The following is a 20081-nucleotide window of genomic DNA, read 5'->3' on the forward strand; positions in this document are numbered from 1 at the left end:
GAGGCAGATAGCTGAGTTTCGATTTCGCGTTTCCCGGTAGGCCATCTGTAAACGAACCACCTTGATGTAGCAATGTCATATTTGATTGTCTGAAAACTTGACAAAAAACAGTTTAAGGTACATTATGTATAAGTTACTCTATGGTTTACTAAAGTCACTAGTGCTGCACTCTGGCGGCAAAACATTGCAGTAGTATTCCCTATTAAGCAAATTGCTAATTATAACGGTTTTATAACTTATCTCTCGTTTTAATAAACAATAAATATGTATAAATCCTCGCCATAACAATAAATCCTCTAAGGATCAAATGATACCCAACCTAAACCTAACCTGATTAGGTGCAAGATAAGACTCAATCACACATGTGAGACAATGCAGATACAATAGCCTGTGATCAGACCGAATTTTCCTGGTATGATTGAGTGCTTAACAAAATATAACACCGAGTAATCTGTTGTAGATAGTCATAGACTTAAAGACCACATAATTGTGCTGTAACTTACTTAAATTAATGGACGCAAATCAATTACAAATCGATTCATATTTTCCCCATGACATAGGTATAATATATTAAGTATATCCTGTCCTCTTTAGTGTCTTCATGGTATCACTAACTAGTACAATATATTTGAGAATGCATGTAGTACTACTAATGCCTCATTAGGGAAAGAATAAATACCTACAGTATTTGGTTAGCTTGTTTAACTTTTTAACCGCCGTAGACTGATATATAAGATATACAAAATCGGGCTCATGTCGCCGCTGTCTGATAAATAAGACAAAACTTCGTGTAACTTTGTACCCCCCGGCGACACGAGCACGATCGATGACGTATTCTATGGCGGTTAAAAGGTTAATATTAATTTATACCGGTGGTACCCGGCATTTGCAAGTTTCCGAGAAATGATTTTATAGAGGACAACTCGCGGCGCAGTGCAACCAGATCTCGTCCGCTCGCTCGGTCTTCGCCCTGGAGGGCTAAGCGCTTCTCCCTAAAATATCTTTGAACCAGAACTGTCATCAATGCCGCGTATTCGGTGTTCACGTGTGTATCTTTGCCACATTCCTGCGGACCAAAATACTGTGTTAGCGTAGCAATAAATCTGCCGAGGCTGTCAGCGTCGCTATGCGGTGGCCCATAGAACGCTCGTTAATTCGTAGGTACGCTAGACCGACGTCAGTGACCGATATCAGCGTGCCAAGCGTCCCAATACACCTTACATCTACTAATAAAAAAACTAAAAGCTAATAACCATTCGCTGCTTGCTTGCACACCATGTAGCTAAACAGTTAAAAACATGGCTGACTGAATGTTCAGGTATTTGGTGGCACTGTAATATGAGTGCACATACTCGTACATATATGTCTACAGCTTGCATTGCATGCAAAAGTATTTGTCACAATTTAAATGTTCGACATATGGGATCAATGGGATCATAAGTAGGTACATTTACTCGTAGTCGCTATAGGTACTCTTGACGCGTAGTCGCTACTGCTACTTTTGACAACATATTAACTCGCATTTATAGACGGGTCTAACGCGAAATTTATTCAATTACCTATATAAATACCGACGTTTCGACACTGGTTTTGCTGGGACATCAGTTGGCCGCGACCATGACCAGTGAAACCTGTGTCGAAACGTCGGTATATAAAGGTAATTGAATAAATTTCGCGTTAGACCCGTCTATAAATGTGAGTTAATATGTGTTCAAAACGCGAAGGTTTTAAATATTATACTTTTGACAAGCCGTATTAATTTATGCAAAATGCGCTTAAGTAAATATGTAGTACCATACACTACCCACCCCAAAGTGATACTTAGATATTGAATAAAATATTGTAACTGTATATTTACAATATTGGAGAAGCTTGCACAGCATTTGACTGTCGGCGTATTGCGGCATGTTTTGACTAGCAGCCACTCTACGGCTGCCTGTATGCCGCCCCAAGTTGGGATGAGGTTGTATGGCGACGGCAGCGTGGTCTCGTACATGTAGTTCAGGTACATCTACAATTGATCTTCTTTTTACTCGACTGTTGATAAATATATGTAAATAGAGTAAAGGAGTCAGAATGCGGCACAGGCCCTTTGTTCTTCGGTTATTCAGTCACAATAGGTAGTTATTAGTAAGTAGTTTCTGGTGTAGTTAGAATTCTTTAATTTCATCCGGGTATTTTTATTAGTCTTGACGTGGTCTTGACACAAAAAAGATCGAGACCAGTGGTAAGGCGATCTTCACATTGGATGCGCCGCTCCGTTGAGTGAGAACAGAATAACAGGTGGGAATAATCCATTTTATTTATAATGGGCACAAGGTAACCTGTAGTTAATCGTTATCAGTGATAACTTATATCAAACAAAAGCATAAATGTGAAAACGGGTGTTAAGTATTCCCATTTCTCAACGCCTGGCGGGACAAATGGAAATACACCATTGGATGCCAACAATGTTAAGTGGAAACAAAAAGCTTGCTGAGCAAACTTACTTCAGTTTTCCCAAAGGTCCACTCGGTGGCAACGTTGTCTATTACGCGCTGGTATGTGTTAGACATTGTCGCTATCAGCATGTTGAGCACTACTATCACGGATATCACTTCGAAACCTGCAAGCAATAAGTTTTAAGCGTGAGACTGCGGTTAGGCAAGTCCAAGTTATAAATTGGTAGCGATATGAAGACAGTTCTCATACGTAAAAAGTACATATACCTATACAAAAGATACGGTCGAATTGATAACCTCCTCCTTTTTTGAAGTCGGTTAAAATAATGAAAATCGACATCTACGATAAAACAATATATAATAAGGCACGCGGTGTTGGATGGAGGAACTATCAATTTACTTATTTTTTGTTGTAACGATATCATCCCAACAAACCTAGCTACCTACCTCATGTAATTTATAAGTAGCTTATGTTGCTTGAAGCTTACTAAGTACCTTTAATTTACAAAACTGTATTTACTCCACGCTGTTTGTTGCTATAATCAAACAATGAGTTAAGACTCACATCCGAAACAAAAGTACCCGATGCGTTCAGTGTACGTGTGCTGCGCCAGAGGAAGCCTGGCCGAAGAGTTGCGGTTGTCAAGTACCACGTCGGCACTTTCCAGGGGCGACAGGCAGAACAACGCCCAGAACAAAGTTTTAAGGGTGTCCGGTAAACTTATGAATGACGACGCCTGTGCATATTAATATCAATAATGTGTAATTCCTATTAATTTATTTAGTCTGTGACCGAATCAGCAGTTACGATATTCATATAACTGCGTCCACTCTCCACTCCCAATATTTGCCAACTCTACTTCATATTTCCATTCTATGTAGGTATAACGTTTCCGTTAAGTATTTTAAATTATTTCAGTTTTGTCGGGGTAGGAGTAGGCGTTTACTTAGCGGGCCTTTCCTATACTAGTTAATAGTTAGCTATCCTGTCATCGTCTTTCCGGTCGACTAAAACCTGTTTCTACCATACACGATATTATAACAAGAAATCATTGTACGATGGAATGCTACCTACTTTAAGTACCAATTAATTATATGAAAACACTGTGTTTGATGAATATGATAGCAATAAAGAAATATGAATAAAACAATAAGTTAAATAAGGAACCTGTACAGTTTTCATCCCAGCTTCGTCCACATAAACCATGCCATCGTAATACTGATAGAAGTGAGCCAGACCCACCGCAAACGCGCTAATTATTATTGCGTACACTTTTAAATACTGGTAGATATCAACAGTCATCTTTCCTAGAGACACCTGTGAAAGATTGATGTAGATTAGCCAATCGGATCGTACACTTGTTTGCAACCATAATTTGAAAATTTAAAGTGTAGGTATTTCGCATAAACTTAAGTTTGCAGCACTGTCTAACTTATTACGGATCATAAGGTACCTAATTCTTACCTATGCTATAGTAAGCTTCACTTACTTGAAGTGGTCCAAGATGGTAGTTAAGCTGGCAAAATGACAAGAGTCGGAAGAAAGCAAAAATGGTTGCAAGGCAGAAGGTGCCTTCGGCCAGTAAGGTTGGATCATGTTGGTTCCAATATTTTCGTTCTGTCAACAACAAGTTGATAATTAAGTATCCGTTTACTTACTGGATAAAGTTTTACATTCATCTTTGGCATCTTATTACTACAGTAAGTCACCATAAATATATAGAGTTAAGGCCGTGCATCGAAAAATAACAGGATCTTAGAAACGTGGCAGTGGCTAGCCCCGGAAACAAACAGTAGTGATTTTCGGATATATGTTTCTTGACTATATGATAAGTGATTTCATAGTTGTCGAAACACGAATGCTTAAAATTTTCTCGATAGAAAATAAATCCAAACTTACGTGTTCATTTTTCGGTTTTAGCTTCGTGCAACTAGAAAACACATCCATATCCAGCACAACCCACCTTACAGCAAAGGTTTTCATCTCGTCTTAACTTTCAAAGAACTAAATATTAACTTATTATCCTTTACCGATGGATTTATTATCGATTTTTGATTTTATGAATTCTACAGCAAACGCCCATTTTACGCAGTTCCGTTTCTCTTTCTGTCATGCGTCAAAGTCATAAATGCATCCTTTATGCCAGTAATGTTAGATGGCCGTCGTGCCTCAAAGAGGTAAGACCTATGTCACTTCGCGCAGCGCTCCGAATTACGTAAAATGTTAATATCCAATAAACGTTGAGTCGTAACTCCATTGAGTAGTAACGGAATCGGAGGTAAACCTATGATGGTGCCTTCTTACAGGCCTATACGTTACGCATGTGTGCGTGTTTGCTTAGCTACGTCATGCTACGTCGAAATCTATACTCTTTGTCAGTTACAACGGGTTAGGAAATTTCGACAGATATTGAAATGTATCGGTAGCTGTTTGGTATTTACTATTTAGCCATCAGAATATAAGCGTAACTTTTTGCTTTATTTTTGTTTAAAAATAAAATATCTATAAGAATATATTTTTTGCTTTTTTTCTATTGTAATGATAAAAATAAATCTAGTATGTTTCATGCTCAAATAATTTAAAATAATTGAATAAATATTAAAAACTAATTGATATTATTGGTTTTAATTATTATATTATTAAGTTTGTTTGAATAAAATATTTTATTTCAATAATACGAAAAGTTATTATATTTAAGTACCACTAAAAAAAGGTCCCTACTTACAAAAACTCACTTGCACGGGCCGGGGTTCGAACCCGTGACCTCCGGTTTGAAAGTCGCACGCCACTACAATTTCACATAAGTAATTTACAATGACATGATACCGTGGAAAAAGTGAATATTACAATGTACTGTGTTACTATCATTTTATAGTTTATTTTGGCTTGACAAGGAGGAATGAGAAAAACGTGCAGAGCGAGAGGATTAAATCTCTCTGTTCCTTTCTTAAAGTAGCCAATCCTAATTATGACATCTGTTTTGATATTAATTCTTTGAACATCATTTGTCGATGTTCTTTTTTATATTATCGAGAAAGATTTTTATTTAAAAAATGTGTTGAATTTATATGTTTTATTTATGTTTTTTGGCATAAATTTCATTACTTTTGACAAATTTTGATTGTGATGACAAACGATTTGATGTGATGTGTGAAACGAACCATGTGATTAACGATTTATCTAATAAAACTTCATTTAGTCGAAAAAAATAGTTGTCTACTACCGGGTGGAAAAAAATTATGGGCCCTGGAGGGAAAGTGCCTTAAAACCTTAAGTTTGCTCATTTTACTTAAATGAAACATTATTGTTTTTTAAAGAAACAACTGCATTCAAAGATTTTTGAAGTGAAAGCTTCTTTAGCGGCGCTAGGCACTTTTTGGGGTGGGGAAAAAATGATAAACTCGAGACAGCGTAAGGCGATCATGTGACCGTAAGGTTTAGATGGCCAATCATTTAGATGGCATTTAAATCAATAAAGAAAAACTCAATGACATTACATGAAAAAGGTTATAATCTTGTACGGGCTGAAATACGAGGATCTCACAGTATTATAACTTTATATCACTCAAATATAATTCAATAAAGCTACATCTTGATGAAATCGCTAATAAAAGTGAACTCTAGTACTGGTGAATAAAACTCAAAATATCATGACCAAATATATTTAGATGCGAGGTCTGCAAGGTATCTTTACAATTTCTATTCGAATTTTAAACAATTAACGCTATAAATTTGAATTTCGAATTTTAAACAAGCTCACTGACCAGCAATTTCGGAACCAAAAGTTTTCAATAGAAAGGAGGATAGGTCAATTATACATAGTGCTGCAGACATTTTGGACTAGTCATTGAGTTTTCACTTCTGTCGGCACTCCCGGAATGCAACACGTTGTTTTTTTTTTAAATTCGCTTAGTCGCGCCCGGGAATCGAACCTACTTTTTCCACACTGGGTTCGAGCTCAAAACCCGGCTAGTACCAATGAGTTTCTCGAAATGTTAGAGGAAGTTCATAAGTATGCCTATACCTATTAGGTGTGTTCAATTTGCTGTGAAACCTTAGTCTAAACCAATATTATATTATCTAAGTAGGTACATATGGTGAAGTATTAAGATGTTTCATTCCACTTACCCGTCATCAACTCCAAATTTTGTAAACATTGTCGTTTTTCAGCTTGAATCGCCTCGTGCTGACTTTTTACAAGTGTAAAATTATTCGTCACGCGGAAAAGTAACTCCCGCACGCCGGTATTGCAAGGTTTCACCATGTTTATTCCGTTCATCACAAAACACAATGAATATTTAAACGTTTTTGACAAACATACCATAGTGCATGACGTTTACTGACTGCTTAAAAAACATTGCCATATGTAGTTTTTTAATTCGATGTCAAATTATTGCGCTGCAGACTTTCTTTGGTTTGTCTCTATAAGTATATCAGCAGTTTAAAGTTATTTTAGATTACAAAATTAGCGCATCAAAAAAATCAAAGTGCATAGAAAAAAAGTCTCCTGAGTCATAATAAAATTGATGTCTCTTGGGTCACCAGAAAAGTCACCAGGGAGAACGATGATCCAAATCACATTTAAAAGAAAATGTAAATTTTGTGTACTACCTACGAACATTTTTCAAAAAACTATGTTTTTATAACATATTAGACCCAGGATAGATCTAATACCTCTTTTCGTACCCCGGATAAAATGGTCGGCGACTAAAAAAGTAACTGAAACGTTACGTTATTAGGTTCACGATGCCGCGTGGTACCCTTGCCTTCGTTGCGATATGTTTCGTAAGTCAGGAGACTTAAAAAATGAGCCATGATTTTGGGACATATTAACAAATATTTTTTTGAATAGGTATATATTAATTTTAGCGGACTTTCATAATTTACCAGTTAAATTAGATGTAAATACCTTTTTAGTTAATCGTTAATATGATATATTAGTAGCAGTAAAACACTTTATTGTACAAAAAGACACATAAAACATGAAAAAGAATATATTTTCACACTTATAAGTAAAAACCAAAACCGATACGCGATTGGGATACGCGCTTTTTGTATGGGATACAAAAAAAAATTCTCCTGGGTCACCAAGAAAAATCGACATATTAAAATAATTCAGTTCGTTTTTAAGTTCTAGTCAGATTGACTTTTTGGTTATTTGAGATAAATTACAATAACGCTTAGATTTGAAAAACATGATTTTCTATTTTGTTGCGATCGACCCGGGTAATAAAAATACGGCGAATTTGAACTTTTGTTTGTTGTCGTTGTAAAATGTATTAAAAAATAATGTAGGCACCCCTGACAATTGAAATTCAAAATTATCCAGAAAAAGCGGCCAAGTGCGAGTCGGACTCGCCCATGAAGGGTTCCGTATTTAGGGGATTTATGACAATTATGACGTATTAAAAAAAAACTACTTACTAGATCTTGTTCAAACTAAATTTCGGTGGAAGTTTGCATGGTAATGTACATCATATATTTTTTTTAGTTTTATCATTCTCTTATTTTAGAAGTTACAGGGCGGGGGGGGGGGGGGGGGACACATTTTACCACTTTGGAAGTGTCTCTCGCGCAAACTATTCAGTTGAGAAAAAAATGATGTTAGAAACCTCAATATCATTTTTGAAGACCTATCCATAGATACCCCACACGTATGGGTTTGATGAAAAAAAAATTTTTGAGTTTCAGTTCTAAGTATGGGGAACCCCCAAAAAAATTTTTTTTTCTATTTTTGTGTGAAAATCTTAATGCGGTTCACAGAATACATGTACTTACCAAGTTTCAATAGTATAGTTCTTATAGTTTCGGAAAAAAGTGGCTGTGACATACGGACGGACAGACGGACAGACGGACAGACAGACAGACAGACATGACGAATCTATAAGGGTTCCGTTTTTTGCCATTTGGCTACGGAACTCTAAAAATGAGTGTTTCAAAAAGGCACCCTGTATTCCTTACATACCTAAATAATCTCTTATTCAATAAAACATATAATTACTAAACACTGTGATTTATTTCAAATAAATGCAAATCGATCGGATAAAAGATATTAATACCTACCTATACAACAATGAGTACGAGTACAGTCAGCTGCAATAATATGTTACACACCGAAGGCCGTTTTGCGGTAGATCATGTTAGATCTTATTTGTAGAGCCATAAGAGCGTGTCACATATTTTTGCGGCCGTCGAAGAGTAACATATTATTGCAGGTGACTGTACCTATGAAAAATTCGAGGGTTAAAAAGCATTTCAACCAAAGCATTTATAATAATAACGACTATGGACGCCTGCAACCCCAGGGGTATTGTAACCCCATAACAATAAGGTAGAAATTTGCATTTAGTGACCGCAAAGTCAGGTGAGCGTAATCAAGTAAATCTGTTTTCATCATATTTTATCAAAAATAATCTCTTTTCGGTTCTTGTGCTATTTTCTTATTATCAATACTCTTAACTTATATGCTATATACGCTGCTGCTTCTATGCTGTTAACATCTTCCAAAACAACAATAAATATTCAGGTTTATTAATTAATTATTTTATTGTTTGCTATTATGAACAAGTAACAACGCCATCTGTTTCAATTTTTTCCGAATTTAAGTTTCTGGCCGACCGCAGCGACCGCGTATAATGGTAGTTAACTTCTGTAACGTTAGATGGTGCTAAAAGGTCACACAAACTTCACGTGCGGCGCGAAGCGTTTCCATGTGTGCGTGTTAGCGGGGAGGGAAGAACTAGCGGGCGTGGTTTACGAAACGCCAGACGCGGCTGCAGTAGGCCCTTAAGCGTAGGTATAGCTTGTAGCTTTCTAATAGACCCCGAAGGCTAATCCTATTGTCTATTGTTCAGTAAAACCGCACGTGCTACTTACCTGCAAAAAAGGGTCCTAATTATTCTATTTGGCACCTGAGCGCGGGCTAGTCCAACGTTCAAAAAACCAGTGTAGGTGCGCTCTCCGATAGCGCCTTTGTTACGCATCTCGATGACACATTTTACTGGTTCTGTAGCGTTCGACTCGCCGGCACTCAGTAACCGAAGTACCGATTTTTTATGCAGGTGGTTGTGGCACGTGGCACGAGCGGTTTTTCTTAACAATAGACAATAGGATTAGCCTTCGGGGTCTATTAGAAAGCTACAAACTATACTTACGATATTAACACAGGTAACCCAAAATATGTTGGGGCTATCAACGAATCAACATTGTAAGAATCGCAGCTGGTAATACACGTTTGTGTATTAGGGTTCTCAAATAAGAAACAATGGCGACTGCGACCAAGAGGTTTCCAGAAGAGCCCAGATGGCTAAAGCTGCGGTGAAACGACTAGAGAAGATATAGGAGAAAAGAAGCATAAACCGCAATACAATGATCAGACTAGAGCGGATGCTCGATCGATCTCTCGAGTCAGCATTAACACGAGGCTGTCGACTGTTTAAGCAGAACAGAACCAGATACCTACTTAGTCTGGAAAAGCGATCATTGGTCGAGTGGCAAGAAAGCGTAGGGATGGTCGTATGGCCACGCGTCGGGCGGACAGGATAATGTCTGAGACTAACAGCTAGTAGGTATTCACCGGACCCTATATTAAAAGTTGCTGAACAAATGTTGGTCAGGTTGAGGAGTACAGCCTTTAGTTTAATTTATTGCTCCTGTTACAGGAAGCAGCCTGTATAGAGATGAAGAGTATTCTGACCATGAGGATATTGAGGATACTACCTACAAAAAATATATAATGTATAATAACAAAAAAATATGTTGGCGTTATTAGCGAAACCCAAAATAAATAAAATAAGTAAATTAATTGTTGAATACATGGTTATTTATAAAAACAACTATGTAATACGACATTGAACTAAGTCCAAATTTCACTTCGCACTCTCTACAAGCAGCTGCATATACATAGATACCTGACCTTGACCATAGATATAAGTACTTCAATGGTAGATCCATCAGTATTAATGGTCTCCTGGTTTACTTACCAAGTTCCTCATTTTCATTAACAGTTTCATACTTGGCAGCAACCCAAAAAGCAAATGTAAGTCCAAAGAGCAAGAGCATGGCGAGGTCGAATATGTTCCAAGCGTAAGAAAAAAAACGTCGCGCGCCCTGCACCACGCACTTGCGCAGCGCAGACCACGTGTAGCCTAGCACGAACAGCATTAGCGGCGTCTCCGCGCCTGGGAACATTGGGAAGACAGACGTATCGGTATCGGTAATAAAATAACGTCGCGCGCCCTGCACCACGCACTTGCGCAGCGCAGACCACGTGTAGCCTAGCACGAACAGCATTAGCGGCGTCTCCGCGCCTGGGAACATTGGGAAGACAGACGTATCGGTATCGGTAATAAAATAACGTTGCGCGCCCTGCACCACGCACTTGCGCAGCGCAGACCACGTGTAGCCTAGCATGAAGAGCATTAGCGGCGTCTCCGCGCCTGGGAACATTGGGAAGACAGACGTATCGGTATCGGTAATAAAATAACGTCGCGCGCCCTGCACCACGCACTTGCGCAGCGCAGACCACGTGTAGCCTAGCACGAAGAGCATTAGCGGCTTCTCCGCGCCTGGGAACATTGGAAAGACAGACGCAAAATACTGAGTAAGGGTATGTATAGTACGTTTATGCCTAAAAATGCGCAATCGGCCAGATGGCCGACTGAATCGGCTGAATATAGGTAAAAAACTTCACTATAAGCCCCCTCTTGCATAATTACTGTGAGTGAAGTGTTCGAATACCTAGATGTTTCATTCTTGAAATGTGTAATATAACGTTTGAAAAATGTGTAATGTGTAATGGTTTGAAAAATACTCATTAAAGTATTTGCTTGCCTTTCAAGTTTGATGAAATGATGATTATTCCCGTCCACATTATTCTTTAATAGTTGTCTTCGTATTTTTGTGTCGTTCATGAATATACAATACAGTTTGGTAGATACCCATAAATAAATCTAACCGAAAATAACGCAGTCAGTTGACAAATTCAATCAAGCTGAAGAGTAAGTTATGAATATGTATACAAGTTAAATTAAATATTGATAACAATTACGCTTATGCGTTTTTTTGCAAACTGTACACACATAAGTAGGGCTTTGGTAAAGTTTTTTTACGTATGGGTAACGATAAAATAAATAAGTAATGATAAGTTAAATCGATGTTGATGACTAACGCTAACAGTACCAACTCAAACGCTAATCGTTGACCTACAATGTTCCTAACAATTAATTGTGATAATCTTGACAAAAAATCTCATCATCGTAATCTTAGCGAGAGTGAATAAAGCTCTAACCCGTATTCGGCGGTCCTCGTTTCTGTTTCGCTTTATCTTGATTAGATATATAGAAGACTAGGGCCAGGAATACGAAGTAGGCGGTGGCGTGGGTAATCAGCTTGTTCAACGGTATCTGGTAGTGGCTAACGAGACGGTGGCACGGGGCTGCCTGGAACGTGCGCCGTTTGTACCGAAATATGTGCTGATTGTATCGCTGCGCCTGTCTGGGTGCGGTGAGGGGGGCACAGACTACTTGCCTACTACATATATTGTAATTTACATATATATATGTTTTCAGGTCTTAATATACTTTACTCCTATTTATGATTGATTATATGATGGTGACATTTAAAACGGTAGTTAGCAGTAGGTGGAGCGATACGTTTATGGTATACTAGCGACCCGCCCCGGCTTCGCACGGGTTATCAAATTATACATAAACCTTCCTATTGAATCACTATCTATATTTAAAAAAACCGCATCAAAATCCGTTGCGTAGTTTTAAAGATCTAAGCATACATACAGACATACAGCAGGAAGCGACTTTGTTTTATACTATGTATGTGATAGTGATGTTGGGATAGATAAAGGTACCCACAAAGGTTAGCCCACCCTCCTTTGATCAAGATCGTTTTGTTGTTATAGCCGTGAAAAGATGAATAAAAATCATACAACCGACTACTCTTGACTCTGAACATGCCTCTATTATAAGGGCGTTAGAGTGCATACTACTCGTATATCATATTTAGGTACCTAACTACTTATACCAAAATAAGTGGTATTTTGAGCAGACCCTTAGGTAGCCGCTTAGAAATGACTGATAGGTAAACATGTAAAATAAAAAATTACTTTTAGCTGTAAACTCATTTATGTATAATTTTAATTACACCATGTTCGTGCAAATACTTACGGTTAGGATTACCTACAGTACAGTATAACGACCAAGTGAATCTTATTGCCGATTGGCGAAATATACGATCGATTTGTCAAATTAGAATAAAATTTGCTATATCCATTAGAGGTTCCTAATATCTGTTTAGGTACTAACTGATGGTTATCAAGGGGAATTTAGACGTCTAGCTATTAAACATACTTAATATCCGGCGGAAATGTCGTGTCGTTCACTTACCACGCACATAAATAGAATGAGAGGTGTAATGAAAATCCGGCTCGTTATTATGAGTCCTTTGCATACCGTTGAGTTGGTCTCCCAACTCGACCAGTTTCCCAGCCAATAGGATTGCAGAACCTGGAAACGAAGTTGCGGATATTAAACTGTTAAGGTGTATCGGGGTTAATCAGTAAAGGGATAATTCTGTGGTTTCGAAAGTCTCCGAATTAACATTAGTCTAATTGTCTGAGCTAGTTTTGGCGTTCGCTCCGGTACCATAGGTATATTAGGTATAGTATGCAAGCTGTTCTCAAATGCTCAACTGCTGTTTGGTATTTTTTGTTACATGTGTACCTACCATAACTCATATTTTTCCAGAAGCCGCCGAAACGCTTTCATGAATCGTTGATAAATAAAATTTATAATAATATGTCCAAATAAATATAACGCTCGAAACTAACGTACGGAAGTTTAAGGAATCTTCCGTACGTTAGGTTCGAGCCCAATCAGCAATCACAAACATCACTTGTAACTCGCCCATAATCCTATTGGATTAACCCCAAGACACCTTAATAATAGCACGCGATTGGATGCGTGGACTGGCGCCAATTAAAATAGCGCTACAATCTCATGCTGCTGTAAATAAAATTTCCAGCAAAGCCTTTACGTGTTCATTATTCATTTTTTATTTCTTGAGGCCTTGCGCTAGTCTTTATAAAGAGGCATAACATACAGGGTGGATTTTTTATAGGGCACTGAGGGAAGCTACCTGATCCCGTGCTGCTACGCTAAAATCTCATATCTTTTTAATTAAAGGTTATTGACATTAACACATTTTAGGAAAAAAATGTCAGCCAGCGACCAAATCGTCAATTTGGACTATTTTTTTATGCCAGGACAAAGGATCAAAAGCTTTTTCGATACCAAAACCTAGGCCACAATCGGGAGAAAATATTTCCATACATTTAGTACCTATGTAAAAAAAGTTGTTCCACACTCCTTCCACTTCCACACACAATTTGTTTTTTGTTTAGTTTAGTAAAAGGTTACAATTACAGCCATATCGTGCTAAATAATATAAATAATAAATAAGTAACACTGGTATTCGACCAAATAAAGCTTAGTTTCTTAATTGTACGTTTTTTATAAAACCTTGTAAAATCTTTAAATTGACTCATTCTGTGGGTGAAATTATAAAAATACAAATGCGGTGGTCAATTAAAACATAACTATGGAATCTTCATTTATCAATATTTTCTTATTTATTAATATTAGGTAATACTCTTATTTGTGTATTCTTTCAATTTATTATGGCTAACACTTGATCAATTAAGTAGGTAGGTATCTATTGTTGTGACTTCAAATGCACATCTCTTGGCAGCTCTTGGTACGTCTCAGTGGAACAACCCCTTTTTTAGGGTTCCGTACCCAAAGGGTAAAAACGGGACCCTATTACTAAGACTCCGCTGTCCGTCCGTCCGTCCGTCCGTCCGTCCGTCTGTCACCAGGCTGTATCTCACGAACCATGATAGCTAGACAGTTGAAATTTTCACAGATGATGTATTTCTGTTGCCGCTATAACAACAAATACTAAAAACAGAATAAAATAATGATTTAAGTGGGGCTCCCATACAACAAACGTGATTTTTGACCGAAGTTAAGCAACGTCGGGCGCGGTCAGTACTTGGATGGGTGACCGTTTTTTTGCTTGTTTTTTTTTGCTTGTTTTGCTCTATTTTTTGTTGATGGTGCGGAACCCTCCGTGCGCGAGTCCGACTCGCACTTGGCCGGTTTTTAAGATAACGTAAATTAAATATCCAAGGTACCTACCAGTTGCGTGTTAGGATGTGCGACAAACTCCTTCTGTTTGTAGTCCACGGCCATTAGAAGTCGCGGCAGTTTAAACGGCGTGCGGCTCTGGCAACACGTATGTTTCAATATGTCTTCCACCTCTGCTGACGTTCGGCAACAGCCTGTAGGAGACAGATTCTAATTAACTAATTGATGTCATCTCATGATCTCACTCATCTATGTCACTGGTTATTTAAAATATAAGAGTGATAGAGAGGCCAACGTCGAAATTCCGATTTTCAATGACCGAGATGCAATTTACAATTATAACACAGATAGACTCTTACAGCGATCGTAAAGAAGACGGCGTAAATGCATTTAGGTACAGGAGGAGAATTTGCGTGTTATTTGTGCACATTAAAGAATGTCAAACACAGGTCGTTAAATGTAAATTATTGCGAGTCTCTTCATAACATAATACCGCTACTGCACTTAAACTATAAACTGACATAATTATGCTCACAGATTTAGCAATTAAAACACAAAGGATACCTTTAAAAAGCAATATGAAGAATAACTTGACCATTAGGTACGTGTATAGCATTCGTTGCCAAAGTAATTATTATAACTTAAATAAGCAAAGAATTTGAAGTAATATTTTTAACATAATGAATGGCAGTAGGGTTAACATCAGTAAATTAAACGTTTACTCGTAAATACGGGTATGGAGTTTACCACTTGGAGTTTAAATTACATTTAACATTAGGTACTAATTAACTACTGTATACTACTATACTACCTATAGATACTATAGTTTTATTATTGCTCGGTTTCCCAATAAAGTAGTGGCTAACAAAAGGGCAAACCACATCCCATGGCGGACTAACGGTTTGTACCAAAGGCCAACGATTTGATATTTAGCATACTTGCGGAGAATAAACTTGTGGCTAAATTGATGTCATTTGGAGTGAGCTTAATGCTGTTATTTCAGGCAGTATGATGTGACACGTGTAATAAAATTTACTGACAATTTATTGAAACATCAACGGTTAACGGAATACTTAAGAGGCAGTAAAAGCGTATGGCTAATTTTGGATTAAACCCGCTAATGAGATGGAATACTTGACACAAGCAAACTCTGAACTTACTGTAAGTACTAAGTACTGATGTACATAATTCCTCAGCAAGCTTTTTAAGATTAAATAAGTACTTAAATAATACAGCATATTAGTTTTAGTTTCGTTATTTTGAGGATATGATCTGAATTTGTATTAAAATGGAGGGGGGAGGGACTGACATGTGTACTGTGCCGAATGGATTAGGCGGTTCGTTATTAAAGCTGTTATATTTATAAATAGTAGAAATATATAATAAATTCCTATCACAAAAACCCTAGAGAATTTTAATTTCTATCAGCTAGGCAAAAGCATTTACAGCATCTAAAGCATAATGGGCTGCTTGGAGGAGATTTGGAGAGGCGTATGCCCAACAGTGGGCGCATATACTCGTTGAGGAAGAAGAAGAGAAGAGGCACACTATCCGGACACTGATGATCGTCATTGCTGTTCAATTGACGTTGGAATTACATATTAGGGCTTTTTTTCTCTACTTCTTTATTTACTTCGTTATTTACTCTACATGTGCATTCGATAAGTGCTTTCCCAGAAAATAATTTTTGGGGTGTTTAACCTATGTACCTATAAGATTCACAGCGAACTCGCTGACTTGTTTCCTTAGCTGTAAGTAGGCGGCAGCCTGGTGGCGGCAGGCGTCGGCGTGCGCACTCAGCAGCAGCACCCTCGCCAAACGGAACGCCGCTAGTATGGGGTCCGCGGCCACGTGGACCAGGTACTCGGGCGCGCACATCGCACGGTACGAAGCTAGTCGGGCGTTGCTTGCCCGTAGAGCGTCCGTTTCGCGGGACTCCCTTTCAAACAAGTTAACAAAGTATGTAGTAGATTTAACAAATGATACGTTGTCGTTGGCTATCCCCGACGTTCAGTTCCAGTAGGTACTCAGCAAAAAAATAGAGCGTGTCTCGGTGTCGCTACATACCTACTGGGTTCCATATACATATTTGATATCTGACAAGTAGTCCGACGCTATAACCTGGGTAGTGCGTAATGTAGTGTGTAGTTAAGTACTATAGAACCTTCGGGAATGCGTAAAGTTTCGATTGAAAGTATTAACGTGGCAAAATTATAAAAGTGGTCTGCTAAACCCGATCGTTCAGTGAAGTTGTAAAATGTAATGGGGTCTGTAATTTAAATGCGGTCGACTGGTAAGATCCCAGTCATTACCGTAGAATTTATTACTGACTTGCATTCTCCGCAAAGACAATTCGGTGAGTGCGGTTGAGGTATCGTGTGGCCTCGATTAACCAGCAGCGCCACTATTTCGTAGTTCCCGGAGTGCGCGGCGAGCATCAGAGGCGTAACGTAATCAGGAAAATCTGGCGAGTGAGTGCTGCCTACAAACTCCAAAGCAGGGCATATCGTCTTTCTGGATTCGAGCAGTTTTACTATAAATATTATAATATAACAGTATACAAACTGGGTTATATGAAAAAAAAAAAATTGATACGAATTCATATTCAACGTCATTACCAAGTATTTTTATGGTATTCTCTCGAACTGCGTGCATTATCGTGTCACCGATTTCTATATTTGGCTGCGTTAAGAGAAATTCGACCATTGCTTCCGATCGGTTTTTTACAGCTATGTGAAGTGCTGAGATGCCCTATATTCAACACATTAAAATCGTGGTTAATACACTGTGTTAATTCATTAATGAATGGGTACACGGTAACTATAAGATTTTAATAAGTAAAAAAAGCCCGTGTATGTCGTTGCTAATAAAATATTTTATAAGGCCACGGCTGTTTAAAAGCAATTAATTCTTAATCGTAATGAAACTCATGAAATCGGTTGTGCGCTGAACTGACCAACGTCCCTGATGTCTGTCTGTATCCCACGATCTTCGAAGGTCGGAAATCATTTCAAAACTTTTAAAGGAGTCTCTGAAGAATTCTTAACGATTCTCTGGTATAGTTACCAGTGTCAATTAACTAGTCTTTTAACTATGTCGATTTGGATATCTCGTCATATCATAATCGCTAACAGACGTGTCTGACCTGGAAATCGACGCAGTTGATGTCGAGGGATGGGTGTGACAGGCAGTAGGCCCGCACGGCAGGAAGGTCGTCATCAGTTACCAGTTGAAGGAATTCAAGCTCATTCGGTTGTAGCTTGGGCAATAAAACGCTCTCTTTTTTAGCTAGGTACGTACCTTCTTCTTTTCTCTTAACATGAAAACAAAGTCACTATAATTAAATGAAAGCTAGAATAAACCCTCATTAAAATATTGATTCAGAAAATCGCGGGTGCATTTTACCTACCTAAACGGACTTGAGTCAAGTCCCGTTAAAATAGTCAAGACCACTTAAGTACCTAAGTATTATTTAAGTAGAAATTAATCTATAAAAGTACTTGCCGAGTCAAGTGTTACATATTGAAGATGCCATTTGTTTGTAGAGCGATAGTTATTACGTTTTTTGCTCGTTCCACTGTCTTCACTCGAGATTGGTTCGTTAGTGGTGACGCTTATTAACGAAACATTAGGGTAAGGTGTGGGATATAGCAGACGTGTAGAATAACTATCTGAAAGAAAAATGTATATAAAAGTGACTGTGAGATATATTGTTATTTTAGTATGCTTTTTGTGTATATTAGTGTCTTACCTATAGCCGGCACACTAGGTAGGCTTTGTTGTTCTATAGAGTCTATTTTTGATGCTTTCATTCCGACTAGAAAACTGTTAAATATTTTTGATTTTGTGTTATTTATGAATTATGAATATACACAAAACAACGTGACAGTTATTACATGGTTATTACCATAGATGTATTACACTACCCTTGTCAACTTCAAGACCATAGAGCTGACAGCAAAGGTTATCATTATCAGAAAAAAATATTATTCTTCTAGCATGTAGTTTCAATCCCATAAGTATGTATTCATATGAAATAGTAGTGTAGGTCAAAGAGTAAAGTAAGTAGGTATATTAGGAATGTAGGTATCAAAGAATATAAGTAGGTAAACATACAGGTGGATTCTTTATCTTGAATCGACATATTATTTTATTTATTTCCATACTCGATTAACAATCGCTTGCACCGTTAATTAATTCAATTGAAACATGGTTATTTTTTCACTTTTAATTTAATTTATCCCTACTTGTCCTAAATTCTTCGTCACCCTACATTACAATTCATAGCTGTCAACGAAATTGAAGGAGTTGATAGGTATTTCTGACTTCTTGCAAAATGGCTGGCTGAAATACCCTCTTTGCATTTATTGTGTCAACATTGTCAATCATGTCAATAATTTAAACATTGTTATTTCTAAGAAGAAATTGAAAAAGGCCCTAGAGGCTGCCATTTCTCTAATATAATAATAATTTCTCAAAAGATAATAAAGATTTTTAATCGTATAAAAAGCTAAAGAGTCTCCTCAGTATTCTTTCATCACCATGCAAAGTTTTGATGTGGTGTCTTTGTACTCTCAGACCATAACTTTTTCACGAACAATATCCTGAGTCGCCGGTACCGACCGAGATGTAGTTTAATTATGACGGCCGTGGTGCATAATATATTATTAAGGTAGTGATTATTATTTTTCATTACATATATCATAATAACTAGTTGGCGTTGGACTTTAACTATGACGCGCAAGTGGCAAACACTAGTCGTGCCTTTTTTACTTAGGGATTCTTTTAATTATGGTGTCTCTATTTCGCCTTTTGTGTATGTGTGTATGTAAATAGGTGTATGATATATTGTGAATGTGTGCTGCCGTGACATTGGGAGCATTTTTTATATGGTAAGTGAAAATCAAATATGATTAATAATAGATAAAGACTCCTAGGTGCACACGCTCCCTCTCACGAATAATCAAGCAAATAATTAGAGAAGTAGGCAAAAGAGGGACACAAGTTACCCTTGACTTAATGCAACTAAGTACAGAAATCACAAAAGTTATTGCGTAAAAAAAAACATTTTAGGTACAAGCTTTTATCGCTGACTACTTTTCTTTCCACAGGCAACTTATATTCATCGAGATCATTCCAAAAACTTCAAATATTATATATCACAGAGTTCGTATGGCTACCTCCTGTATTAGATCAGCTCAATGATACCATAATATACTGCATTGTCACCCGACTTGCATATGTGTGCAAAATTTCAGCTCAATCGGAAACCGGGAAGTGGGTCAAATTTAATTTGCAAGATTTGATAACAAACGCACAGACAGACAACGGGATAGGTGAAACTAGGTAAATAAAAGCTTGTAAAACTTGAGCCTTTAACATTTAATCAAGATTTCACATCCACGAAACATGCCAAATTATTACATTGATTTCACAGTTAATACTAGGAATACTTAGTCTGCATGATATATGTATACA

At 37.6% G+C, this 20081-nt stretch overlaps 1 protein-coding gene across 1 annotated transcript; it reads right to left on the reverse strand.

Moving 5' to 3' along the window:
* Positions 1-859: 859 nt before the first annotated feature.
* On the reverse strand, positions 860-17928 carry LOC134660675 (short transient receptor potential channel 4-like; the record flags this gene model as incomplete). Its single annotated transcript, XM_063516453.1, has 14 exons — positions 860-1066; positions 1859-2011; positions 2490-2605; positions 3007-3178; positions 3610-3759; positions 3932-4059; positions 10425-10622; positions 11732-11882; positions 12843-12962; positions 14655-14797; positions 16313-16538; positions 16931-17136; positions 17222-17354; positions 17749-17928. Coding segments are annotated over 14 exons (2283 nt in total), but the record flags the coding sequence as incomplete, so codon positions are not given.
* Positions 17929-20081: the final 2153 nt, after the last annotated feature.

Source organism: Cydia amplana, chromosome Z (assembly GCF_948474715.1).
Source record: "Cydia amplana chromosome Z, ilCydAmpl1.1, whole genome shotgun sequence".
NCBI classification, from domain to species: Eukaryota; Metazoa; Arthropoda; class Insecta; order Lepidoptera; family Tortricidae; genus Cydia; species Cydia amplana.